Consider the following 27,606-nt stretch of genomic DNA (forward strand, 5'->3'; position numbering starts at 1 on the left):
AAATTTACCGTAGCAGTAGCACTCATTTTTATCCTAATCTGTTAAACTATTTCACTTCACTGTTGCTTGAGGTTGTTAAACTAACTATGCCCGCGGTTTGTTCCTCAGAATACGCCTTTTATATTTGGACAATTAGGGGAGCCTGCATTATTCTTCAATTTGAGGTATTTTTGTAGATTAATGTTTCGTGCATGTTGTTAAAGCAGTTCTGTGCATGTTTTTGTACTGTGTAAACCCTTATTTTTCAGGTGTGCAATGTAACTGAGCTATGCGTAACATTTTTATCTGCATGATCCCCGTGTACTGTGTTACTTAGTACTTGATTTGCTGGTATACTTCAGGTATTTTTGCTATTACATCTACATTTTGACTAAATTTCTTTCTAATCGCATGTTTCATTCATGAAAGTAACTCGTAGAATCCTAGATGCAAGTATTAGAAAACTACAGTACGTACGATTTCGTGACTAATTTTGCTTGTATGCAATATGGATACTAACCTAAATTTTTTCCTTTCCACATGGCTGCTTCTGACTTCACCTTATTCTTCACGTTCATTCTGTGTTCTCTCTGTTGTCTTTGCAACACTTCATTTCTGATAATTCTTGATAAGCGTCGCCTTTTATTTCGGTATCTTGTTCCGCTTTTGTTCTGTTTCTTTTTTCTCTATATCATGCCTGTAACTTATTTTTTTAACGTCTTTCTACTATTTCATATCATTTTCTGCGCAGCAAACTGCATTTTTTTCTCACTCGTACTTTTTTGCATCCCCGTATTCTCCTTTCCTTCGCTCTGAGACTTCGCATCTTGTTCTGCCTTCCTCCTTTCTGGACCTTGCATCCTCCTGTCCCTTCTTTCCATACTCGGGACCTTGCATCCTTGCATCCTCCCTTCCCTATCCTCGGGACTTTAATCCTTGCATCCTCCCTTCCCTATCCTCGGGACTTTAATCCTTGCATCCTCCCTTCCCTATCCTCGGGACTTTAATCCTTGCATCCTACCTTCCCTATCCTCTGGACTTTAATCCTTGCATCCTACCTTCCCTATCCTCTGGACTTTAATCCTTGCATCCTACCTTCCCTATCCTCTGGACTTTAATCCTTGCATCCTACCTTCCCTATCCTCGGGACTTTAATCCTTGCATCCTACCTTCCCTATCCTCTGGACATTGCATCCCCCTGTTCTTGGCATGATGTCTACCCGGCCCCCCGCACGCCTCTCTCCCCACCGAGTACCCTGACCTCTACAGGACGAGGTTGAGAACACTGGCAGCGTCTTCAAGTCGGTACGTAAGACTCAAAATTTGTCACATTACTTATTACCGTCTTAACTCAAGTGCAAATCAAAAATTTTCTTAAAAGTTATTATATTCAGCCAATAATATGATTGCTGAAGCCTAGGGAATTCTGATTACAGCACAATGCGTACGCTTATTTTTCAGGATATAGACTATTTTCAGATTACTTCGTAAGGCAGAGTAAGTTTCCATAGAATCGTGTCAGCTATTGTGTTCTCTCATTCATGTTATCATCTCCGTGTGAGATGGTTTTTCAATAACGTCCACGTATTTTACCACACATGATTGCTTGTGGTCTTGATTGTGCTGATTCAGCTCCTTGTGATAATCATTGCGTGCGATCGTCGTCGTCGTTGCAGAGTATTAATTCATCGGAACCTGTCGACGCCGTGTAGGCAATTGTTTCTCATTAAAAAGTTTTTCTTTGGTATGCAAATCGGTATTTTAACTCGAGTCGCCAGATGAAATATGCACTGTTTTTCCCCTTTAATAATATTTGCGCTTGGATGGACAACAATAATAAAGATAATGCTTTGTCAGCTCCAAGATTGTCACGCGTTCCACAACGAGCATCGATCGCCCTTCGTTCGCATAATCTCCGTTAATCGTCGCCAACTTGGCATAGCCTAACCTTATCTGTAGTCCAATATTGCAGCTAAATTGTTAGCATTGGAAAAAATATGATTTTATTACGCATTAAATCTTGATTCTGTTTACAAGTAATGACCTTTCTCTCGCTTAAAACTTAATTATAACTGGCATTGTTCAACTCAATTTGTATATGATGTAAAAAATGTTTGAAAAAAGCCAGCTAATCCCTTGTTTGACGATGAATTTACCAGCTATTTATTCTTCTTTCATATTAAACTTCTTAATATATCCAAGGGCTTTGAAAAAGTTAAAGTTAAAAGAGCTTTGAAAGTATGAGCTGTTAACCGCGACCGGAAGTGATAAGGTAATCGCCGGCTCTAGCCAAGAGAAGGTGTCGCTACATCCTCTTGGCACAGCTGCTTGTAGCCGCTGCTGGTCCTGGGCATGCGTAGGTGCTGTATATTGTCCCTAACTTATTTATGAATATACAGCGTTGCTTATCGTTTCATCTAATATAAAAAATCCTCGCTTTGATTCCTGCTTTCACTCGGCGAATTTATGAGTACCTATTTTAAACTGTCACACCTTTTTGCGGACAGACTTGGTTTGTAAAGTTTATAATCTTGAATTGGCAAATTAAATTATAATTATCAACTGAGAACAATATTACTGATATTGTATCATTGTTATATATAGTAACAATATTAAGTGGATGTTAGTATATTTGGTTCTTCATTTTCGTTCAGTTACGTTCTGTAGCAAGTGTAGAGGTGCTGTCTCACGCAGACCTTTAAAAGCTTCATTTATAACAATTAATGTAATCGAATTTCTGGTTTTATTGCCTCGTTTGTTGAAACCAGCGTCACTGGAGTACTTTTTGCGTCCGCGTTATTTGTTGGAGACAAAAGAATTTTCTTCGTCAGCATTACTGAACAATCATTGATATGGTGTTTGCCTAACATTCAATTTATTTATGCATCGGATGGTTGTTGATCAAAGTTTGCGTTTCTAGGTGTATGATGAAAGTAGGAATGTGATCCTTGCATACAATTATACGTCTGAGCTAATATACAAGTCAAGCGGCACTCAGAGCACAGTTTAGCTTTATCCTTATATGAACGCGTTATCTCTGAACAGTCGTTGCCTCATGGCTCACGTGTATAATGCATACGTGTGTGAGCCAGCCTTAGCGTGTAATGCTCCAACATAACTGTTACGAGCGTCGTATTGCTCTGATGTTTGTATTCATTTGATGCTAGACAATTTTATGATATTGTGTTGAACGTCATTTGTGTCTATACATTTCTTATGAACCACGTACGATATCCATATCGAACTCAAGCATTTTTCGCAATTTCTTCGCTTTAATTTTTGATCCATTGCCTAGGCTGCTTTTTTTCAATACGCTGTTTGGGTTCTCGGGATTACAGGCATATTGATCAGACACATGTTTATATTGCTTCTTAAATCGAAGCAGACATGTATGAATTTGTTATCTTTTGTAACAAAGATAGATCGACTTGTAGCGTGTATATTAGACAGGTTTTAGGTTACTTCTTTTCGATTCAATCGCGATAAGAGGTAATTTGAAAGCAGTTGGACTTGTGAGTGACCATAGACATGATGCTATATTGTGTCTGCTTGTTCGCTGATACTGTTCATGTCTGTACCAGCGATACTTACAACGTCCTTACTCGCCTATTCTTGTAGCAAAAAATCATACAGCACCGGCATCACCGGCTCTGCTTTCAATGTAGGCGGCAAAGCGGTGATGCTATCACAGCCTGCGACACAAGACTTAGTTACACCCCTATTAGGTATACTGTAAATACGCCACGCTGCAGTGTCCACCTTTTATACATTGTCTTGAATTGGACATATAAATTAACGAGCTTGAATATTTATGCTGTAAGTTTCATCAGTTATGTTGAACCTTCATTTCGATTTTTACCAGAATGCTTTCTTTCAAATTTGACTTTCTTTTCCCATCACTGCCACACTTTGCTCACATGTTATGATCCCATATAAAAACGGTACTTGTAGCGCGGTGCTATCTATCGACAATTCTGGCATCCGCCTACTAAGTCAATTTACATGGTTGGTCCTGCCGTTTGCTTCCTTCCCGGATCAGAACGCGATGGACATTGCTATAGAAGCTTAATTATTCGCTGATCGTAAGATGCGTCAGACTCAGTGTCAGCTTAACACGCTCGCAGTACCTGCCATGGTGCCGTGAAATTTCTAAAGCTAATCTTATTAACTTGATCTGCTCCTGACTTGCACATACTTTTGAGCTTTCCGCTTCATTTAAAAATTAGAATTTGTTGTAAATGCTGTCTTCATCCACTGTACAGTGGTTAGTTCGACGTCTCCGCGATCATTTTCAATAACCGGTTATTTTATAAACTGCATTCAAGTATAATTTGTATGAAGTGCCCGATAATTGCTCTCAATGAGGTGATCAACTCGCACATAATTCCATAAATTGAAACTGTTAATTTCTAATAATTTATGAAGCTGCATATCAAATTTGGACGGCTCGTTGTTCTCTGTAATGAGTACTTGACTCCAGTCACGGGCTAACTTCAAGGAAGCGGGTTTCAAATCAGAAGAAAGAAGACGCCAGATAGACGGCATTCCTGATATAGTGGGTGGCTAGCTGCGTGGTGGTGGTAGTGAATGTGGGTGCTGGTGGAGTTCAAAATCAGCCACATATCACCAGTTACTGCGCCATATGTGCCACATGTGTGACGTGTATCAATGTTTGTTGCTTTTGACGGCCTCGTGACACAACGTTTGCGGTCTTGAGTGTACAGCAGCGTGTGCTTGGACTGGCACGTGACATTGTTGTTTCAGTAAGAGTTGTATTTGGCACCAGGTGTTCTTAATGACAATTCTCTCTTGCTCGCTCACTTGCACCCCTCCAGCGCTGTCGGTCACCCCTCCTCTCTTTCTAGTAACTTGCGGAGAAAGCAAGCAACCTGCTACTCGCGTGCCCCATGATCCGTGCTGCTGGCAGCCATACCGACCTGCTCAAATGAACTGGTTATTGCATTTACGCAGCCCAAAAACACATTAAAATCGATGTTGTAAGTGATTAATAAATAAACTAAGTTCTTGTGATCCACTCAATCGTGGAATGACACAGCTGGAATCAGTCCCAGCCGCCCTTACGACTATTGCTGATCTTATCATGCGGGGGTGGCTGGCTGGCGTGACCACTACCTTTCTGCCGCCCCTCACAGCCTTGCATGACCGTGCCACGTGGCTTATTAATTCAATATTCTCCTCGTACTTTAACACAGTTGTATCGATTTTCTGTTCTTCTGTTCAGCCTCCATGTATGTCGTCATAAAAGTTTTGCTTCCAATTTTGAAAAGTGCCCTGATTCGTTAGTGATTTCAATATAAATTCTCAACACCACCTTCAATTTGAAATGTCATTTACTTGTAGCAACCAGTGATTCATTTTCTCCGCCGAATGTAGAGAGCATCGACTCTTTTTCACAAGGAATAATCGTACTCAGGGTATCTAAAATACGCGCTATTAATCTCCATTGCTGTGATGAAACTGACGCGTGTGTGCGAGTTATCGTCACGTTTGTTCTTTATTGAAGCGCTCCGGCGACAGCGGTCGTGTTCCAATAACTTCCTTTATCTTCCTTTCTCTTCCCTTGTCTCACGCAATACATCAAATTATGCGATGGAGGCTGAAAGTGTCTCATCTATTATGAAATCTTGGTTAATCTTGTTTGCACATGAATGCTAGGGAAACTGATTCAATGCCAACTGATATCTTCCCGGTTAGAGTTTTAAAACTAGTTCCCCCTCATAGATGAGCGTGACTTTATGCTTCAGTATCGCTCTAATTCCCCCGTTTTATTGCTCAGAATAGTTCACCGCTTTTAACAGATTTTCAAGTACTAAAATATAATTTGAAACTATTCACTTGGTTTATTCCAGTACTCCTATCGGTTTATTCCTTCCTAGTGCGGGTTCTTCTCGTAAAGCACCTTTTGATTCATTAAACTGTGAAAAAGTATTCAATTTATATATGTATTCGGCATAATTTGACGATGACAGTGGAAACCTCGGACACTTCACAGGTGTCGTCTAATAAGTTTTTCAAATAATAAACATGTATTAAACTACTATAGAAATGGAGATGCAGTGACGGTTCATGACCGACACTGACCCTACAGATGCCCACCAACCTTCCTCGATCCTTGGCGAGACGTATATGTATGATAGATGCGTCGTCTTCGATAAAATTCGTTATAAATATTACACAGCCAAGTATTCACTTTTGATCTTTTTTTTGGAGCCGTCGTAAGCTATGTTGATTCTGCAAGTCCTGTGGTCGGCCACCGTCGAGGATATAAGTAGGAGATGCTGGGGAGGGAGGCTGCGATTAAGCCCCCATTGACAATGTATGGCGCCTCACCTTCCCAATGACCTTTACTTTCACCCCTGCCGGCGGTCGTTCGTCTTTCCCGTCTTATGGCAAAATTTCCCGTGACCGTCCCAGCCCACGAAGGGGGCGAGCCATTGCCTGGTCTGTTAACTTCTGCCTGCGTTAATTTCACTTGAAAGGCATCAGTTAACAATATCTGCTTCTTACCCTCACGTACTTGCTTTATTTCAAAAACTCTGATAAGAATAGGATCATGTGCAATTAAACTAATATACCTGTACGTAAAATAGCGGGTACGAACCTTAGCGATGTACGAAGAATTTTAGCTTGCGATTGATCTTGCTCTGAACTAATCTTTTCAGACTTTTCTTCTCTGCCTTCACATTTTCTGTTTGTAATGAAATTTAAAGTTGATGCCTTGGTACTAGGCAGAATGTTTAAATAAGTTGTTCAATGTCCCTTGGCTTTCTGGTGATATGAATGATCGTTATGGACGTGGGCTGCGCACGGTCCTGGGCACGCGACGCATGACGAACCATTTGGTCGCTGGTCGCCGGTGCTGACCATTAGCACATCACCAGCGCGGTGGGTCCTCTGCATCACCGAGATCCAGCTCCTCTTGTGTTATCTGTGTGACTAATCTACTACGGCGTCGTGTTTATGTGTGCTTAGTGAACTGGCGGCGTCGTGTGTACGTGTTCTCTGTGTGACTAGTGAACTACAGCATCCTGTGTTCTCTGTGTGACTAGTGAACTAGCGTCGTGTGTTAGATGCTGTGTCCGTAATTAACTATCGGCTTCTTTGTTTCTTCGTGTGACTCGAGAACTGTACCGTACACGTACCGTGTCTTCTGTACCGTGAAGACACTGTACCGTGTCTTCAAGATATCAATATTCTCCGTCGTTCTGTATTTTCTATGTGCCTCGATAACTACCGTCTACTGTTCCTTAAAATTATTGTGTTCCAGTACATAGTATATTTCCTTGAATATTTTCGTAGAATTTCTTTTTGTGACACTAAAAATTTTCATATTCTGACGTTTTCCTCGTCCGTCCGTTTTTGCGCAGATGTACAAGTCATCATACGTGTTGTATATCACCGCTATCATAACATGTGTTCATTGTTATATGTACGGTCATGGTCGTTTTTTTGTCGTCTGTTAAAAATTCATGCACGTGTGTCTTGTTTTACTTTAGCCAATGCAGGGACGTTTGTACTACAGTGTCTAACCCACACACTCATAATTAATTACGTTAGTTCGCGGGTGTTGTTCTTTTGGATTCGCATTTTCCTATACAAACAAAGCCCATAGAACGTCAAGTGTCCCAGTTTTTTCGCGCATTAGTACTTGTATTCATGTAAAATAATATATTGCACGTGTTAAGAAGGGTCAAATTTTATTTGCGCACTTAAGATTACTACAACTGTTTAAAATTACAACATTTACATTTTTCGCGGTACATTTCTCGTCTTTCAGAGCTAATACCGGCCATTTTGCTGTATATTCTGTATCTGCATATGATTTTTGTTCACTTTATAACATTGCTTGAAAAGAATTTTTTTATGCAAAATATTCATGATCTGCTTTCCTTGTTGATATGCTAGAGCTTTTTGTGTATTGTGTGATTGATTAGCAATTTAGTGTGATTTTAACTTTTTCCTTCTCACCCGGAATGTCAACTGGATGTTTGGAGCTCCTGCCTCATTGATTTCGTTAATAATCTTATTAACTGCGTCCAATCTAGAATTCAGCTTTTACCTGACAGCCGAATCACGAATTGTGAGGAAAATTGTTCTAGCGTACAGATGTTGCAGGATCGTACTCTTTTTCTCTCCAAAAACAGTACAGTTTTGTCTCTCTTGTTTTTGTAAGCGTGTTGTCTTCTGGCAGCTTTGAACGCGTTTAAAGTAAATCATTCGCGTTCGAGTAATTCTAGTTACGTACCGTGAAGTACGTTGAGAGTTGCAGCATGACGTTCCGAGGTAATTATTCTCAGATTTTGATGGTTGTAGTTGAGCCTTCTTTGCAATGTCTGATTTAACATGTCTGAGTTTTTATCACTTCATTGCTCGAAGGCACTGCTGATGAAGTTACGTACAAGGCAAGTTGGGTTCGCATCGCATCTTCTATTTTATGCAGAGCCGTGCAGAGCTCCGTGACTGTGCACTCTACACCTTCTCTTGCCGTTCTTTTGTTTGGTCATAACCTCTGGACCTCGCAGCCGACGATGTCCTCTTCTTGCAGCATTCTTTAACCAGCGACTTTTTGTTCTAATCAAGCTGGAGAAAACAGCTCGAAATGGAGGGGAATATCTGATCGTTGATTCATTTCACTGAAAATATCGTCTTTCTGGGAAGAGTAGGCATCGAATATATTACCTTGAATTGGCGTCTGCGCATCACAAAACTGTGGCGGCTTCGTAATAAGTTTATTGATTAAAAAATTCTTTCTTTGCGCGTCAATTTACACTAATATTACTGTTCATATTGTATGCTCGTCAACCAGGGGCCATACTTTCAAAGCTCGCTAAGTGAACGTAAGTACTTACGCTCTATTTTCTTGTCTATGATTGGTGGATTTTGCTTGAAAGGCCGTCAATGATTGGCTGATAAACTTACGATCTCTTAACTTTTTTTTGAAAGTATGGGCCCAGAATTGGTTCTTAACTTGTGCGCACTTGATTCACGCCCTGACAGCACACTCGGAAATGGTACTCGCAGCTCCTACCTAAGTTAAATCGCATTTTGCAGCGTTTCCTGATCAAATAGGTTCCAAAGTCAGTCGGAAATCCTATATTTGATAATGGAGACAGGACTTTAATATGAGTTGGTCTCTCAATTTTAAAGTACATTGATGTAAACTCATTAGCAGGGTTATAATTTCTTGTGCTCTTTATTCACTTAAACTCAAGCAGCGAAATCGAGCGAATTCGTTGGAGAGCGAATGTTGTTTGTCACCTCGATTGTTGTCTCCGCTGCCGCTCTCTGCGCGATGGTCTACGCACTTCAACCTGGAAAATTTACATCCCGTGGCACTGCATCACGCCTTCTTCGCCACCGTGTGTGCAACTTCCACATTTTTTGGCTACTTTACGTAATCGTCGACTCAAGTTGGAAAATTCTAGATGTTGCTTTAGCGTAAATAATTTCCTAGCTGGAGACCAAAACTTGAAGGGGAGAATAATCTGTTGTATCGAGTAATCAGTGTAGTTTTTAATTGCACGTACATTTCATTTAACCGATTATGAATTGTTGATTGTAGCATCGGCACAGATAATTTTTCTAGATCGGTCGCCGTATCTGGAAAAATTCACACGCGCTCCCATTATCAAGCATAGATTGTTTTTGAATTCAGTTGATGACGGATAGACGTTTCGGGTTGTTGATGGAATTGTTGGTGGTCTTAGCTTGTAAGGTAATATTTTGTTGATTGTAAATGAAAATCGATCGCGTTTTCTGTTCGAAATATTCAGTGTATTCGGCATCGTTGCATGATAGCACTGTAGACATCACTAGTAATGCTCATTCTTTTAATCTTTTGGTATTTTTAATCCTCATGGGCGTAAAATGCTTTAATTTCGATCATTTTCTTCTTATTTATCAATTGGCATTGTCCGATTTTGAACGATTATAAAAATCCTAGAAAGTTGTCGCTTCTTGAAATTGTCGAGATTACCTCGATTTCATGTGTGAAAAAACGTGTAATTTCTCTACATTTGAAGGAACTCAATCAGCAACTCTCTCCATTCAATCGCAAGCAGACAACTTTTTGAACGCAATTTAGTTGCGTAGACGCAAGAATACTTGCAGTGCTGTTAACTGCTTGCAAAATTGCTTTGATTTGCGAGGAGTGCCACTTCCAAACACAATAGCCGCATCTACGTGTTATGACCTCACCTGGCCGGCTACTTTATTAGCTCGTGTCGTGGAGGCCTCGTGCCGGTATTCTGTTGGCTGCACTGCAAAATGACTCCTGTAGTCTAACACTTCAATTCTTACGTTGCTAGAATACGAATTCGGTTTGAAAGTCTTGTTTAGTTGTTAGTATATTGGATATTTAATTTTACTGGTTTTAATTATATCGATCTTATCACTGCTGTTCATCTTGGCAGTGGAGATCGCTTATTGTTGTGTGGGATTGGGGAAAACAACTAAAATATCATTTTTTCCGTGTAATTGCTTAACATTTGATATTTCTTACAAGTTTTATCTAGCCACCATAATTTGTGATCTATCTGTTTCAACCTCGGATGTCACTTTTTAGCATTTGACTTGTATTGTAAATAATCTGACTATGTGTGGAGTTTTTGTGTACTGTGATGTATGTTGTGTTGTTCATGTTAGGTTGTGTTGTTCGTGTAATAAGCTTCACCTACATGTTCATTTATGGTTTTTTTTTCATGTGGATGTGATCATTTAAACAATTTTTCACTGTATGTCTGCAGACTTGCTCAAAATCAAACTGAGTTGATTTGATTAATAAATAGAAACGAGTTAGTTTATTGGCGATGCATATTCCGCAATATGTTGTTGAATGATGAATACTGAACTTCAAAGTCTTATTGTAATAATTGCTAATAAACCTGCAATAACTGCAAACAAATTTGCACCCGGATATCGATTTAGATTTCAGTTTATCTGGCTTAGTCGTATGATGCTTGGAAATTGTTAGTTATTGTACATGTAGTTATTTGCATGTTTCGTGCGTGGTTTCCTTCGTTGTTGACTACATTAATTCCATGTTTCATGACAGGGAGAGTTGGAGGCGCAGCTGCTGCAAGCCAACCCAATCTTGGAGGCCTTCGGTAACGCCAAGACAGTCAAGAATGACAACTCCTCCAGATTTGTAAGTTTCATTCGATATTTTTCTAAATCTTATTATTTTTATTTTGATACTTATTAAGTTGTCAAAAAAGTTTTAGTCGCCCAAAATGGACCTTAAATGATCCACTGAGATTTCAGCGTCCTCATCCGTAACTTTTTAACAAACTTTTAACCCTAATAATAGGGCAAGTTCATCCGCATCAACTTCGATAACTCTGGATTCATCGCTGGAGCCAACATCGAGACCTACTTGCTGGAGAAAAGTCGCGCCATCCGACAAACCAGCGATGAACGCACCTTCCATATCTTCTACCAGCTCCTCTCCGGCGCTACACCCGCCATGAAGAGTAAGGATTTCTATTACCTTCTTTGAACATATGTGTTTATTTGCTCTATTTTGTTTGTAATTCTGTTCTATGAAAACAACCAATTCGTGATTAGTTGTATTTCTAGGATGGCAAAGTCTGTTCTAACGACTAATTGTGCCGGGGAGATTTAAGAAATCTCACGAATTACCATCTTGCAGAGTAGTTTCTGCTGGAGAACTCTAGAAGTACACCCTGAAAGATTTATTGTATGATTGTAATTTGTATGATTTCAATGATTACTTCTGTCTGGAAGAGTTGTTTTCACATATAATTCCCACGAATCCTGCAAAATTCTTACAAACCTCACGAATTTCTTGTTGCAGAGGAGTTCCTGCTGGAGGACGCCAAGAAGTACACCTTCCTGACGGCGGGCAAGGTCGTCGTGCCGTCCATGGACGACGTCCAGGAGTTCCAGTCCACCGTGAACGCCATGCAGATCATGGGCATGGGCGAGGAGGACATTAGCTGTACGTTTATCTTAAAGCCTTTAGTTAAATTCTCTATATCATGTAGACTTTTTTATATTTTCATCTGATGATTCACAAATACTTTTTATTTAATGCTTAACCCTTTACCGCCTGACATGAGTAACCGATGCAATATTGTCACAAGCCTACTTCCCAAAAAGGATACGTTCTGGTGAGCGCCAAATGACTTGCACTGATGGTTGCCGCCACGTACGACAACTTTAAAATGTTCTCTGTTGCATACAAACGTCCTCAGGTTGCTACCTACACTCAATAGTTTACATTCAATTTAAGTTGAAAGTTATGTTCTCGAAGAGTAACATACGGCGGTAGAGGGTTAAATCGAATGATAGCGTATGATAATTTGTAGATAACTCCTCTCATCTTGAACTCCAATAAAATAATTGTTGAAAATTTTGAAGTAAAGATCGGTTTCATGGTTAAGTTGACGTATTCCTAGTAAGCATTACTACGTATTCTCTGCTAATGTGTATAAATTGAAACGCATATCATTAGTGACAATATTATGGAATGTTGTTGACTGATTGGGCAGTGCAATATTCATTGTGGCCTTAGGTACGAGTGTTTTTAATTTATTATTATTTCGACGATCGCACGCAATTATTTAAGGTGATGGATATTATTGACAAAGTAACTCTGTTCTAGTTTCTGGACAATGGCAGCGTCAACTCGAGCTTTGAACATCTATTTAAGGTTTTCCGTCATTTGTGTAATTTTTTTTTGAACATTTTCATACAAAAAATGTAGGAGGACCCTGAAGCAATTAAATGTAAAGAAATCTCGTCTGTACCCAAACGTGTTATAAAACAAATCAAGGTTTAAGAATGATGGTAAATTTTTCAGCTGTGTTCCGCACTGTGTCCGCTTGTTTGCTGTTCGGCAACATGCAGTTCAAGCAGGAGCGCAACTCTGATCAGGCCACGCTGCCTGACAACACCGTCGCTCAGCAGGTCTTATATATCAATTAATAGTATTATATTAACATAATTGTTTCAACAGGTCATTAATTTCAATCATTAGTGTTTTATGGATCTTATTAAAAACTTAATTATCTGTCTTCAGAAGTGGGGTTTGCAGAAATATTTTCTGGCTTATTCATGTTAATCTCCAGTATTACTGTATATAAAATATTCGTGCTGATGGGTTTGCATATACATTTTTTGGGTCCGAAATCATGAGAAATTTCATTCCAGAAAATTAGTAATATATGATGAAGGAAAAATTCATACCTGTGTTGCAAAACAAAGTTATTGTTACGTATTTCGGTTGCTGACGTCATCTGGTTTTTCAGTTGGCTCATTTGCTGGGCGTGAATGTGACAGACTTCGTGAGAGGCTTCATCAAACCTCGCATCAAAGTCGGTCGTGAGACCGTCACCAAGGCCCAGAACAAGGAGCAGGTTAGATGTCGTCTTATGTGCACAAATTTTTTCTATTTTCATATACCATAATCTTCAGAAAGTTTATTCAACCCTTGTCAGGCTGCATAATTCTCCAACGTTATAATCGTACCAAGTTTAAGTATCGTTGTCTGACGAGGGTTGAAGTTTAAACACGTGTATTGACAATTTCTCGCCGTCTGAAAAGATCAAGTTTTTCTAGGAGCATTTTATTTTACACGTTTTTTTTTGCCCCTACTGCATGTTTTCAATTCATTTATATCATGATTTCTTGGCCTTGTGAAGTGCGAGTTTGCCGTGGAGGCCATCGGCAAGGCTCTGTACGAACGCCTCTTCAAGTGGATTGTGATGAGGATCAACAGGTCCCTAGACAGAACCAAGCGCCAGGGAGCTTCCTTCATCGGCATCCTCGACATCGCTGGTTTCGAAATCTTCGCCATGAACAGGTCTTGCAATTTCTATTTAGTTTCTATTACTTTTTCTGTCATATTTCTTTGATAACATTCATTACAGACAGTAAATTTATTTTGAAAGGATTTTTATTAACTACATTAAATAGTAACTTTAGTAACATAATTGACCAAGTTTTGTGTTGCAGTTTCGAGCAGCTGTGCATCAACTACACCAACGAGAAACTGCAACAGCTTTTCAACCACACCATGTTCATCTTGGAGCAGGAAGAATATCAGCGCGAAGGCATCGAATGGAAGTTCATTGATTTCGGCCTCGATCTCCAGCCTACCATCGATCTTATCGAAAAGGTTGCCTCCACGTCCACTTTTTTTTATATATGTGTATATTTTTTGCCTAATAACCTAACCTATTTTACGTGCATATGGATTTGTTTAGCCTGAGCCTCTATTTAAAGACCTTTAAATTACTAAAGTTAAAATATTAATTTAAACACACGCATCTAAAATTAATATCTCTCAACTTATACATCGTTCTTTACTCATAATCATTATAGTTTCAGTGGACTTTGTTTTTCCCTCCTTGGATTTTTCCAACGATATTTTTTAGCATGCTATCGTGCTGTCATACTCATCAACTCTCATTCCCCACCAGCCCATGGGAATCTTGGCGCTTCTGGACGAGGAGTGTTTCTTCCCAAAAGCTACGGACAAAACTTTCATCGAGAAACTGAACACGTCACATTCTGTGCACCCCAAGTATTGCAAATCCGAGTTCCGTGACAAAGCAGACTTCGCCATTGTGCACTACGCTGGCCGTGTCGACTACTCCGGCCACCAGTGGCTTATGAAGAACATGGACCCTCTCAACGATCACGTTGTGTTGCTCATGCAGACGTCCAGTGACCCGTACATCGTCCAGATCTGGAAGGATGGTGAGAAATAGTCTCAAAAATATTTCAGGCGTACATCCATGCCCTTATTACTATGAGATACGCGCTGGGTGAAGTAAAATGTTAGTAATTTGTACATTTCTTATGTAATAGGATTAACCCTATACGTGTCAAATAATTTCATCTGTTTCTACCGGCAACGCCTCAATCACGTTCATGAATAAAGGCAATTCGAAATATTTTTTAATTATATGTTTCAGACGATTCATTGCTCTGAAATGCACTTGAAACCGTACTATTGTTTTTGCTATCTAATTACAACGAATATTATTGTATTATTTTCAGCCGAGATCGTGGGCATGGCTCAACAAGCTATGGGCGACAGCCAGTTTGGAACCCGCACTCGCAAGGGAATGTTCCGCACAGTTAGCCAGCTGTACAAGGAACAGCTTACCAAACTCATGGGCACGCTGCGCAACACCAACCCCAACTTCGTCCGTTGCATCATCCCCAACCACGAGAAGCGTGCCGGCAAGATAGATGCTGCACTCGTCCTGGATCAACTTCGGTAAACCAAAATGAGAATTTTCATCGAGTTCCTTGCTGTTTTTAACGCTGTTAACGAACATTGACTTATATTGCTGGTTTCGGATGTTTTTTTTTTGCTGATGACTTATGCTCTGCTCTCTTTATCAATTTTATTCAATTTTACGTAATCTATATATTCTCAGGTGCAATGGTGTGCTGGAAGGTATCCGTATCTGTCGTCAAGGTTTCCCGAACCGCATCCCCTTCCAAGAATTCCGACAACGGTATGAACTTCTGACGCCCAACGTCATCCCGAAGGGCTTCATGGACGGCAAAAAAGCATGCGAGATGATGATTCAGGCAATTGAGCTGGAGCCAAATCTCTACCGCATAGGTCAAAGCAAGATATTCTTGCGAGCAGGTGTCCTGGCATCCTTGGAAGAGGAGAGAGACATCAAAATGACGGACCTAATTGTTCAGTTCCAAGCATTCTGCCGCGGTATGTTGGCACGGCGCAATTATCAGAAGCGCTTGCAGCAGCTCAACGCGATCCGCATCATCCAGCGAAACTGTGCTGCTTACCTGAAGCTGCGAAACTGGCAGTGGTGGCGCTTGTACACCAAAGTGAAACCTCTGCTGCAGGTCACCAAGCAGGAAGAAAAGCTCACGCAGAAGGAAGATGAACTGAAGCAGATCATGAATGACCTGGAAAGTCAAAAGAAGGTCGTGGAAGAAGTGCAGAGGAAATTCAACCAGGCATTGCAAGACAAGAACGTTTTGGCTGAACAACTGCAGGCTGAAACTGAGCTGTGCGCTGAAGCTGAAGAAATGCGCGCTCGGCTACTTGCACGTAAACAGGAACTGGAGGAGATTCTACATGACATGGAAACGCGCCTCGAAGAAGAAGAGGAGAGAAGTTCAACTCTGAACGCAGACAAGAAAAAACTCCAGACCCAGATTCAAGATTTGGAGGAACAGCTAGAAGAAGAAGAAGCTGCTCGCCAGAAGTTGCAGCTGGAGAAAGTTCAGTGTGATGCTAAAATCAAAAAGATAGAAGAAGAATTTGCAGTCATTGATGACGCTAATCAAAAACTTCTGAAAGAGAAGAAAATGTTAGAGGAACGTATTGCTGATGTGTCTGGCACCATGGTGGAAGAAGAAGAGAAAGCCAAACACTTGATGAAACTTAAAGCTAAACACGAATCTACGATTGGAGAATTGGAAGAACGCATCAAGAAAGAACTCGACAGCAAGACTGAATTGGAGCGCACCAAGAGAAAGCTCGAAACTGACCTCAATGATCTTAAAGAACAGATAAACGAAAAGAAAAATCATACACATGAGGTTCAAATACAGCTGGCCAAACGTGAGGAGGAACTTGCGCAGGCCATGATGAGAGTCGATGAAGAAGTCGCATCGAAGTCCCAGCTGCAGAAGCATCTTCGCGAAGTCGAGTCACAACTCAATGAACTTCAAGAAGATTTGGAATCGGAGCGCGGCCTCAGAAGTAAAGCTGAAAAACAAAAGCGCGATTTGAACGAGGAACTCGAGGCTCTAAAGAATGAACTTTTGGATTCCCTTGATACGACTGCAGCACAGCAGGAGCTCAGGACTAAGCGTGAAGAAGAATTGGCTGGGCTGAAACGATCCCTTGAAGAAGAAGTAGCTTCTCATGAACAAGTGATTGCCGAATTGCGTCATAAACACGCCAACATGACTGCCAACCTCAATCAGGAGATCGATCAGCTCAAGAAAACTAAAGCTAGTCTCGATAAGAGTAAAGCACAGCTTGAAGCAGAGAACGCGGACCTTGCTAATGACTTGAAGGCTCTTCAGAGTGCGCGGCTCGAAAGTGACAAAAAACGTAAAGCGCTGGAAAACCAAATCGCTGAGCTTCAAGGCAAATCTGGCGATAGCGAACGCCAACGCCTGGAACTCCAGGAACGACTTGCCAAGATTGAACAAGAGTTCAGCGCAGCTTCTTTGCAGATGGAGGAGGCTGAGTCTAGAGCCCTGGCTGCCGCTAATCAACTCAAGAATTTAGAAGCTCAGTTTGCCGAATCACAAGGCCTGCTTGAAGAGGAAACCCGCAATAAGCTCGCTCTCAACACCAAACTGAGGAACATTGAGCAAGAGAAAGCACACCTTCAAGAGGTTCTTGAAGAGGAAGAAGGCAGCAAAAGAAACCTAGAGAAGCAAGTCGCCACCCTCCAGGTGCGCAGTCGAAGAAAGCTTTCTGTCGATTGGCTTATTCTCAGTGCTGCATTTAAAGTCCATAGAATATTGTATATTTAATGAACCCATTACCGTTCTTGATTGTATTTTTTATAAGCGAAACAATATTTTTCGGCATTCCTTTGTTTATTATGATGTGTTATTATGATACTATCCATATAGTTTTCTGTACATTATTACGGAAATCTGTGAAGAGGTTCTCGATTTTCAGGTTCAATTGAATGAGGCTAAGAAGCGTGCCGAGGAAGAGTCCAACAACTCGCTGCAGCTCGAGGAGACCAAAAAACGACAGAGTAAGGAGCTTGAGGAACTCCGAGCCCGTCTTGCTGAACTCCAAGCACTCAATGAGAAACTAGACAAGAGCAGAAGGAAGCTTCAGGCTGAGCTTGAAGATGCTCAAGTAAGTGTATATTTTTAGCGAAAAATTATCTCGTTCAGTAACCCATGGCGTATATTATTGTGTATTATAATTGAGTTCTAAAGGTTTCTTCTTGACCGTTTTACAAAATTTTGCCTGGCGCATAGCTCGTGTATTTTGTTAATCTCTTTCGACATTTTAGTGAGCTTTAAAATGAGTAGGTAGTTTAATTTAGTTGCTTCTCTGTATTTTCTTTTTAATTCCATTTCCCTATTTTTTTATATTTTTCGTATGACTGAATAACATTCTTATCTCAGCTAGTTTTACCATTCTTACCTTCATATTTTCTATTTATTTTATTTATTGATATTTTTTGCTTTCATGTAAAATTTTTACTCCTCAGGTCGACATTGACACCAACCGTGGCAAGGTAGTGGAGCTGGAAAAGAAGCAACGCAATTTCGACAAGCTGCTTAATGAAGAGAAGGCCAACTACGAGCGCTGCCTTCAAGAGAAAGAAATGGCCGAGCGAGAAGCTCGTGAGAAGGAAACGAAGATTCTTTCTCTCAACCGGTTAGAACCGATATAATTTGTTGAAATATTAGATATAGTCTGTATGTTTGTGTTCTGCCTCTAGACGGAAGCTTTTGTACGTATAAAACTTCGTTGTTGATACTTACCTATAATTGTTGAAATATATCTACTTCAACAATCAACATTTCTCATAATGGCTAAAATATATCTAGATGATCAATTAACATTTCCTACTGCTTGGAAAGTGTTTGGGTTAGAATGCCGTGTTTCTAAGTTAAGAGAGTTTGAACAGATCGGTGGAGGAGATGCAGGAGCGTCTGGAAGAGGTGGACATGTCCCGCAAGAGGCTGCAGGTGGAGCTTGACGATCTGGTCTCCACACGCGGCACCGCTGACAAGAACGTGCACGAGCTCGAGAAGGCTAAACGATCTCTTGAGTCGCAGCTCGCTGAACAGAAGACTCAGGTGATGGTTCATTTCAATTCTTAAAATTTTCACTCCGAATTATCTCATATGCCAGCTTCCATGAAAACCATCCTAGTTGAAAGTAGGCATCTAGATAATATTCTTTCTTATAATATTGACATCTAATTTTTACATATTTTGATGCAAGTTTATTACAAATTAGTGAAAATAGTTTTGTGTCCATGCTTCTTGACTTTCTGTTATTTTTTCTCATGTTAGTGTTTACTTTCTGATTTGTACAAACAGATAGAGGAGCTGGAGGACGAGCTACAACTCACAGAGGACGCTAAACTGCGCTTGGAAGTCAACATGCAGGCGATGAAGGCCCAATTTGAGCGCGACCTGACGGCGCGGGAGGAGCAAGGCGAGGAGAAGAGGAGAGCTCTCATCAAGCAACTGCGTGAACTCGAAGCCGAGCTTGAGGAAGAGCGCAAGCAGCGAACTATGGCTGTTACTGGCAGGAAGAAGCTCGAAGGTGACTTGAAGGACTTGGAAGCTCAGCTCGAGATGAGCAGCAAAGTGAAGGAGGACGCTCTCAAGCAGATCAAGCGAGTTAGCGGTCAACTCAAGGAGTACCAGCGAGAGGCTGATGAATCACGTGCATCTCGCGAAGAGCTGTCAGCCCAGTACAAGGAACTTGAGAGGAAAATTAAGGCTATGGAAGCTGAGCTCATTCAGTACCAAGAAGATCTGGCCAGCGCCGAGAGGGCCAAGAAGGTTGGTTGAAAATGTTACGCGTGTGGTGGTAGTTCATTGCCATGAAGCATGTGTACGCTGGTAGTTGATATTGTTGTTTTTTAATTTTGAATTTACTTCATAAATGAGTTGAAATTTTAAAATAGTAGCTAATTTGTTCTATCTTATTTCATATTTTAATATGTTCCTCGGGACAGAATGCCGAAGGTGAGCGCGATGAGATTCAAGAGGAGCTGAACCAATACACCAGCAAGATGACTCTTGGTGCTGATGAGAAGAAGAGACTGGAAGCCAGGATCGCTGGACTTGAAGAGGAACTTGAAGACGAGCAGAGCAACGTTGCCGTGAGTATCATTATTCATCATATGAGAAGAGTTAACGAATAGGTTGTTATTCTCTATTCTCTCTAGCTCACCGTTTCAGAATAACTTTGCCTCATTTTAAATTGCCCTGCCTAATTTCAAATTTTATTAAAATTAGGCAAAATGTTATTTGTTAATCATTGTTAAATGTAGTTATTTCCAAATTATGATTGGCGAGAATAAAATGACGAGACATTTTCTTTTTCCATTCAGTGTAAATACGTTTCTTTGTATCTTTATTGCATAAATTTTTCACCATCTGTTATAATTTGTGTACAGGAAATGGCAGATCGCATGCGCAAGATTCAGCTGAGCAACGAACAACTGCAGACGGACCTGAACGCTGAGAAATCCGTTGTGGTCAAGCTGGAGGGCCATCGTGCCATGCTCGAGCGCCAGAACAAGGAACACAAGTCCAAACTCGCCGAGCTCGAGGGAGAGATCAGAAGCAAAACTAAATCCACGATTGCTGCCCTAGAGTCCAAGGTATATACTGAAACTTAAAAAATTGATAGTAAAGTCCAATCAAAATTCCACGATGTTATAAAAAATCTAATCCCTTTTCATGTTCAGATATTCTTTACTCATGCACAACAAATTCGATGTTCATATATGAATGTCCCGTCGCAGATGGCCAATCTTGAGGAACAATTGGAGGTTGAGTCAAGAGAGCGCCTCGCGCAAGCTAAAGGCAACCGCAAACTTGAGAAGAAACTCAAAGAATTGCTCATGCAAGTCGAGGACGAGCGACGACACGCCGACCAGTACAAGGAGCAACTGGATAAGGTAAAACTTTGCCAATTATTCCTCGTTTCAAAGTGGGAATATTTAAAATATAATCATTCACCAATATTTAATATTTACAGTTGCTTCATTCCAAATAGCGCCACATTTTTGTTTGCATGATAAACGTTCTTAACATATTGCAGACAATGGGGTTCTTGCAAATATTTTCTTGTCAAGTCACCGAGTTACCTCTTTCAACTTTTCAGTTGTAGAAATAAGAAAATTATCAAATATGCTTGAAGAAAAAATATGTAGTTACGGAGATCATTTCGAAAAATACAACCAAATTCTTACTACTCGATACGACTGTGGTAGAAAAATTTTCCAGTATTCTAAAACTGTCAATAAATTCTTCTCATGCCAATTGTCATATGAGTTCACTTGTTCAAAATTGCCTCATATTCGGTACTTTGGTTGGAAGACGCATCATCAGAGACGCTGATCATTAATCACTATTAATTTGCAGTCGAATTCCCGCGTCAAGCAACTCAAGCGCCAGATGGAAGAGACTGAGGATGAGCTGAGCAAGGAGAAAATGCAGCGTCGTAAGGCACAGAGAGAAGTTGAAGATATGATGGAGGCTCAAGAAAGCCAAAATCGCGAGATCTCCACTCTCAAGACCAAACTAAGGTGAGTTATTGTTTAAATTGTATTTGGAAATTTATTTAAACATGTTTTAAATATAACAAGTTTGCAGACGGCGCTGTTCTTGTAAGTCTGTACTAACATAAGTGCTAAAGGCTTTCTTGGCGATGCAGTCTCAAGCTAAAGCTAGCACAAATTCGTTTCAGCTGCTCTGTTAATCAGTCATTTTTTCCCGAGAAAATTTCTTTTACCGTAATTAAAGCTGGAAATTACCTGGAACGCTGTGCGCCAGTATATTGGCATCAACAGATGTGTTCGCCATTCAATGTCCATTATTATTTTTTATACCGATGGAAGAAGTGATCATCGAAAGTCCTCTTGTTAAATTGGGGGTGCTCTTTTTTATCGAGAGTTTGTATTCTATTTTTTGTCGCTAAAATCATTTTGAAGGACTACGGTGTTCACAAATTCAGAATCACTCATGGGAATAATACTTACACCTTCACGCTTTTCAATTCTTAGTTACTTAATCGTTATTACTTCTACAATAGTATAACGACAATTCAAAAGTTCTAACTTTGTTCAATAATACGAGAAAATTTACTGTAGGTACAAACTACGTGTTAACGTACATTGTGGAATTTTCTGTAATACGTTTTCCTTTACTTGGAAGTGACAGCAAAGTAAGCCTGTGGTCTGCGCATCGACATTGTCTGTACTTGCGCTCATTTTTGTTGCCTTATCTCGAACGAATCATATTTCGATAACAAAGATGCTGCCTTCGCCATAATACTGAATGGTTCACCATCACAAATTTCACACCTCGCTTACCACTTACTAACTAATGCATGGCTTTCGCGAGTACAAGTAGTTTATGCCTGATCGATGTTGAAACCTGCCCAGAGTACGAATAGACTCGTTGTATTGCCAATCACTCCGCAGAAATACTAAGTTCAGTAAGTACTCAACCTCATCCGTGAGCCGGGTATTGAAGGCAGCCGGTGCCGCCGGCGACAGTACCGATACGAGCGATGGCGAAGAAGTAGCCGATGGAAATGCCTCTAAGGATGTTGCTGCAGAGGATCCTCAAAATGTCACCAGCAACAATACTACCAACAACAGTAACCACGCATGATATTCTATGGCCGGTAATAATTTTTTCCTACAGCCCCGCTTGTAGTGTGCGCCGTGTGGGCTCCTTTCCTCACTTCAGCATCTGCACGCGCATTGTGAATAGTTTTTTCATGCTTTGCATCAATGTGGAGAACACCTTATGTTGGTGCTTCATGAAACTTTCAACTTTTTTTCACCATTTGCACCATTTTCATCTTCTACTTCTGCCGTTTTAATCCATAATCTTTCTGTGACTTTTTCTTTGAACTTTGATAGATATTACTTCTATTTTATATCTCTCTTCGACATCTGACCGTAGTTTTTCCTTACTTTATTTTCTGATTGAAAATTCTGCATCCTACTCCAAGTCGATTCACACGCTCTTAGTGTTTATTTTCTCAACATTTCCACCCTCATTCATATTCATTTTTCACTTCATCTTTGCCTCTTCAGTCAAGCGGAGGCAGAGAAGCTACTCAATCAATTGAGTCGGAGGACCAACCGAGGTTTAGGGAAGCTTTCCCGCAACGCTTCCGCGTCCAATATCTTAGATTCAGATCCCCTGGACCTGGCTTCTGTTTCGGACACTTCCGAGGACGCCGGACCGTCTCAGCTGCAGTAGCGGTACTTCGTTGCGTTGTGTACCGTTGTGTTTCACAGAGGAATGTGCTTTTTTAACAACATGTGGACTTTATGTGCTCTGCGTAAATTTTCTAGTTTGAAAAATAATGTATGCATTTTAGTGCGAAAATGTTATCTTGACAGTTGTTAAAATTTTCTTAGAACATTGTATTGACATATTACTCATTTAGGGCAGCAACTCGTTTGTGCACTGTTTGACTAACACAATTACTTCGTTTTTAATTTGTTGGTTGATTTTCATCGATTTCGTTTATTTTTGCAAGAGAACATATGGAGCTGGGCAATTTTATCCCTCTACCGCCTGACATGAGTAACCGGAGCAATATTGTCGCAAGCCTATATCCCAAAAAGGATACGTTCTAGTGAGCGCAAAATTACTTGTACTAATGTCGGCCCCACGTACGACAACTTTAAAATGTTCTCTGTTGCGTACAAATGTCCTCAGGTTGCTACACGCAATAGTTTACGTATAACTCAAGTTTAAAGTTATGTTCCCGGAGAGTGACATACGGCGGGATAGAGTTAAGGACCGCGAACAGATAATGCCTCGGTTACCCTTATGTAACACGAACTTCCTAATTTCACCGAATAGCTAAATTTAACTTCACATAAAGTGCAACAAACTACAACTAAATGCTCCGCTGTCCGGATTTTCGCCTTTCGCTGTTCTTCTTATATATCACATATATATATATATATATATATATATATATGTTCTTTCGATATTAAATAATAATTGATCGATATTAAATAACTTAAAAGTCGAAGATACGCAATCTACTAATCCCTTAGCTATCCAACAAAGGAATTGATGACTTTGCTGAAAACATTGAAGAGAGTACAATATCTAACTCTCAATTATACTTTGTTAACGTTTGGTTTGTCTTTCACAGTCGGTGCTCACGGAAATGTCCATCGTTAGTACCGTTTGCTGTTTATCTAATTTTGTTGTGGCTAATGAACACTGTGGGTCACTCATGCCATTTCTTATTGTATCCTATCTCCTTCGATTCCTTATTTTATTTACCAACTCCTTAAATATTACGAGTGCTGTTGTGTAATTATATTTTAGTCAAATTCGCCTTAAACCTGTCCTTGAACAACTATTTAGATGCAGCTTTCTTCCATTTATTTATTTGTAGTCTCGTATCCACTGCTTTTCTGTCTGCTAAAATAATTGATTCTAATTTTTTATCACAATTCTGTGAAAGACAATTGTTTGCTGTATTAATTTCCATCAGCGACCTTATACGCGTTATTATAGATTATATTTATCTCTTGGTTCTCTATAATCTACTTTTTAGATTCCACATTTTCCTGCTTAATTCTTTTTTGCTTGCACCAATTCCTAAATTTATTGAGGAATTTCTTTTTTTTTTCAGTAAATAGTGTCAGGTAGTTTGAAATTATACTTATCAATCTGCCTCATTGTTTCACGAAACTTTGGTTAACTTGAAAACTTGTCAAACTTTCATTTGAAATTGTCATCCAAGAGTCTGACCGTTCACGTCTTTTTTATTAGTACTCCTATAACAACTAATTTCTTAGGAATTATTTCGTTTTTAATCTATCGTTTACGCATCCTTTGACAAGTACACCTTTTTTAGTATGTAGTAACCGTATATATTTACTTGCTTGCTATTTTTTTTATTAATGTTAAGAATGAATTTATCGGCTGGTAGTCCCAGACTAATGTTCACCGTAATTGCGTTTTCCCAACGCTCGCTGATTCTAATCCAAGATCGCAATGATTCTGATTAAAATCATACCACGTTTTTGAACACGTGGAACTTTGTCCATCGTGCTAGTGCTCTAACCGAGTGTAAACTAACCGTAACTAAAGTGAATTGCAAATATCTCGATAAAAATTTGATGTATAAATTATATCAACACTAATTCATTCTGTTGGCAAGGATAAAGTTTAGTCTTGGAATATGATCTCAGTATTTCTGAATTGCTTGTCTTTTGCGACAGAAGGGGTGGTGGAGGGCTGAGCTCGCGCCTTGACTTCCTTGGAGTGAAGCGTGGTAGCGTGGCTACGGCCAGCGATGACTCCCAGAACGCGGACGACTCCGTCGATATCGAGGAGGAGGCCACCAAGTGATGTGTCTTCACAAAACTCTGCGTTCTAGACGTCAGATGATGCACGGCTGCGATAGAAGTGTCTTAGTTGTCAGATATTGCATGGTTCATCGGATATTATTTCAGAAACACAACGTATGGAGACTGGAAAACTGCGGAAATTATTATTATTTTTATTATTATTATTATTATTATTTTTTTTTTTTGAAGATGAACTCGGATGTTATTTAGTCATTGGATTCTTCTTAGGAGATGAGTTTTTTAAGTAACTATTGAAATCAAATTAACATATAAAGTTGATGAAGTTTGGATTTATATGTTCCAAAATATTTGTTCTACACGGCCTAAGGTTTTAAAGTTATCCCATTTGCTTGTTAGTGTTCTAGATTCTTAGTGATTGTTCTTCCATCTGGTGTTACTGGGTGTTGAGGTCTGGAAAATCTAACCGCAGCCTGGATTTCACCATAGAAGATATTTTTGTACCGATTTTACTTGATGTGCTGTCTCCTCCTTGCCTTCTCAACGTCTGCTCACAGCTGAATATCCTTTATACTTTTATAGCTGCATGAAATGTGAGTTCTTCTCGCCAAGAGGAATTGACGTTGACACAGTAAAGATGCCATATCGTAGGAACTGATAATTGGAGGAGGTCATCGCGTCAGCTTTTCATCTTAAATATTCACATTCCATGGGGTGAGGGAATAAAATCTTGTACTTAACCAATACCCCATGACCTTTCCTTTTGATAGTTTCTCCGTTTTTAATTTCTTCGGGTTGAATTAACGAGCACAAGTCAATTTTTACGTTTTGTCAATATATTCTCGACTATTGTCATCCTATTGTACTATTGTGAATTCTTCACAGTGCGGTTTGATGCTCAGATTTTGTACAATGACGCATCCTAATATGTAGTCTTCCTCTATTTTGAGTTCTGATAGGAAAATTTGGGTTGAAGTAAAATGTCTGCCTTGCACACTTTACCAAATTATTTCCATGTATCGAACGTATTTTCTTGCATGTGATTTGACTAATGAGCGCCGATGCTAATATAAGTTTACAATTTTAGTTTCTTGTGTTGTATCTACACTTTGTAACGTATAAACGAACACAAATACATATTCCATTAATGCGTCCAATTCTAGTGGGGGAAATTTAAACTTTCTTGGATTAAGTATAACTCCATTATCCATACTTTTAATGCGTCTGAAACGTTTCCGTATATAAGATAGATTAAATATAGTGCCTAAGTAGCTCTTACGACGATTGATTGAGGTGCTTCTATGTAACTGCTGTTTGCAGAGTGCTTGAAAACTTTGCCCCGAAAAATTTTGGTATCTTTTAGTAATAAAAATTGTCATGGGCTGGCTTCATGGGATGTAAATTGGCCTCAAGTAGATACCGTGATTAATGTTGTTAATATTTAAATGAAAATATATTTATTTACAGTACGGTTTATAGTGCGGGCTATGAAATAAATTTGATGAAGTGAATGATCTCCAGAGTTTTCGAGACCAATTTCCTACCGAATGCATTTGGAAATAAATATTTCACATCTTTCAATAAATGCCCTGACAAATTTGTTTTACTTTCAAAGATGTTTGCCTAAGTAATGAAGAGTAGCCGCAGCGGATTACGAGCGTCTTTTAATATAGTCTTTAACAGATGATCTGATACGCGATATAACGCAACAAGTGCTAATTTATTTCAATGGGCCAGAATTGAGGCAAAACAGTTTTTTACTTGAACAAGCTCCTGCCAACAGTTAAAGATGTCCTATAGTTGTCATTAACGAGATGCTTCAAGCTCAGTCGCAATAATTAACTGGGTAAACTTTAAGAAATAATTTGTAAAGCAAACGACCAAAATGAATGACTGCGTTGGTGCAAAATTTGGCGAAGTTCAAATCCTGCGCTCGGCAGGCTCCAGGCCAGCAAACAACTTTATCCGGATTATGCTAGCCGGATTTGCGACCGACCTATTGATAAAGATTGAGGATTCGTTATGAATTTCGATTTTATTTTGAGCTCAAAATTCTGCTGGAGCAACGTACTAGCTTCAGTTCTAATCTATCGCCCTTGCAAAGAGGTCGAAAGAATTTCCTCTCCCCAGCGGCGAGTGCATTGGGACGTTGGAAAAAGGAAGCTGCAAGAGGCGTCATGATCATCCATCGCAACGATCAAGCATTGACCACCCCACTGCTTATTTTGTTGGTAAGTTTTCAGCAAGAACACAATATACCAATTTGAACACATCATTAAATGTTGATTTCGTTGCGACATAGAATGCGTCACGCAGTCACAACAAAACTTATGGTAGAAATTAAGGTGGTTTTTACAACACGTCTCTTTAACTTCACTTCTTGTTTGTCTGTCTGTCTGCTACAAATCTTCTAATCAAAATTTAGCACACTTCTACTTATCCCATCGATCTAAAATTTTGCACAGTTGTTTAAAGTTGGAGACAATGCATGAATCAAATGACAAAATAAATAATTTTATAAATAGAATTTTTTTTAATATTAAAAAAACTGAAAAAATAA

At 39.7% G+C, this 27,606-nt stretch overlaps 1 protein-coding gene across 10 annotated transcripts in view; it reads left to right on the top strand.

Moving 5' to 3' along the window:
- The window catches only part of LOC108679695 (myosin heavy chain, non-muscle), a 75,553-nt gene extending 48,910 nt beyond the window's left edge, over positions 1-26,643 (top strand). The window contains exons 4-25 of one of the 10 annotated variants that reach the window (XM_047881522.1): positions 1,249-1,284; positions 6,871-6,885; positions 11,054-11,146; positions 11,309-11,471; positions 11,816-11,959; positions 12,824-12,930; positions 13,272-13,379; positions 13,665-13,825; positions 13,978-14,140; positions 14,445-14,724; positions 15,028-15,250; positions 15,414-17,424; positions 17,657-17,845; positions 18,207-18,376; positions 18,630-18,801; positions 19,048-19,518; positions 19,695-19,841; positions 20,139-20,345; positions 20,490-20,645; positions 21,112-21,275; positions 22,173-22,351; positions 24,960-25,046. In XM_047881522.1, coding sequence (XP_047737478.1) covers positions 1,249-1,284; positions 6,871-6,885; positions 11,054-11,146; positions 11,309-11,471; positions 11,816-11,959; positions 12,824-12,930; positions 13,272-13,379; positions 13,665-13,825; positions 13,978-14,140; positions 14,445-14,724; positions 15,028-15,250; positions 15,414-17,424; positions 17,657-17,845; positions 18,207-18,376; positions 18,630-18,801; positions 19,048-19,518; positions 19,695-19,841; positions 20,139-20,345; positions 20,490-20,645; positions 21,112-21,275; positions 22,173-22,351; positions 24,960-24,979 — 5,379 coding nt within the window. In that variant the 3' untranslated portion in view covers positions 24,980-25,046. Of the gene's footprint in view, positions 1-1,248; positions 1,285-6,870; positions 6,886-9,215; positions 9,360-11,053; positions 11,147-11,308; positions 11,472-11,815; positions 11,960-12,823; positions 12,931-13,271; positions 13,380-13,664; positions 13,826-13,977; positions 14,141-14,444; positions 14,725-15,027; positions 15,251-15,413; positions 17,425-17,656; positions 17,846-18,206; positions 18,377-18,629; positions 18,802-19,047; positions 19,519-19,694; positions 19,842-20,138; positions 20,346-20,489; positions 20,646-21,111; positions 21,276-22,172; positions 22,379-22,796; positions 22,968-24,959 lie in introns of all 10 variants that reach the window. The other 9 variants (XM_047881523.1, XM_047881524.1, XM_047881516.1 and 6 more) reach the window with 9 other exon arrangements.
- Positions 26,644-27,606: the final 963 nt, after the last annotated feature.

Source organism: Hyalella azteca, unplaced genomic scaffold (genome assembly GCF_000764305.2).
Source record: "Hyalella azteca isolate HAZT.00-mixed unplaced genomic scaffold, Hazt_2.0.2 contig8191, whole genome shotgun sequence".
Taxonomy (NCBI): Eukaryota; Metazoa; Arthropoda; class Malacostraca; order Amphipoda; family Hyalellidae; genus Hyalella; species Hyalella azteca.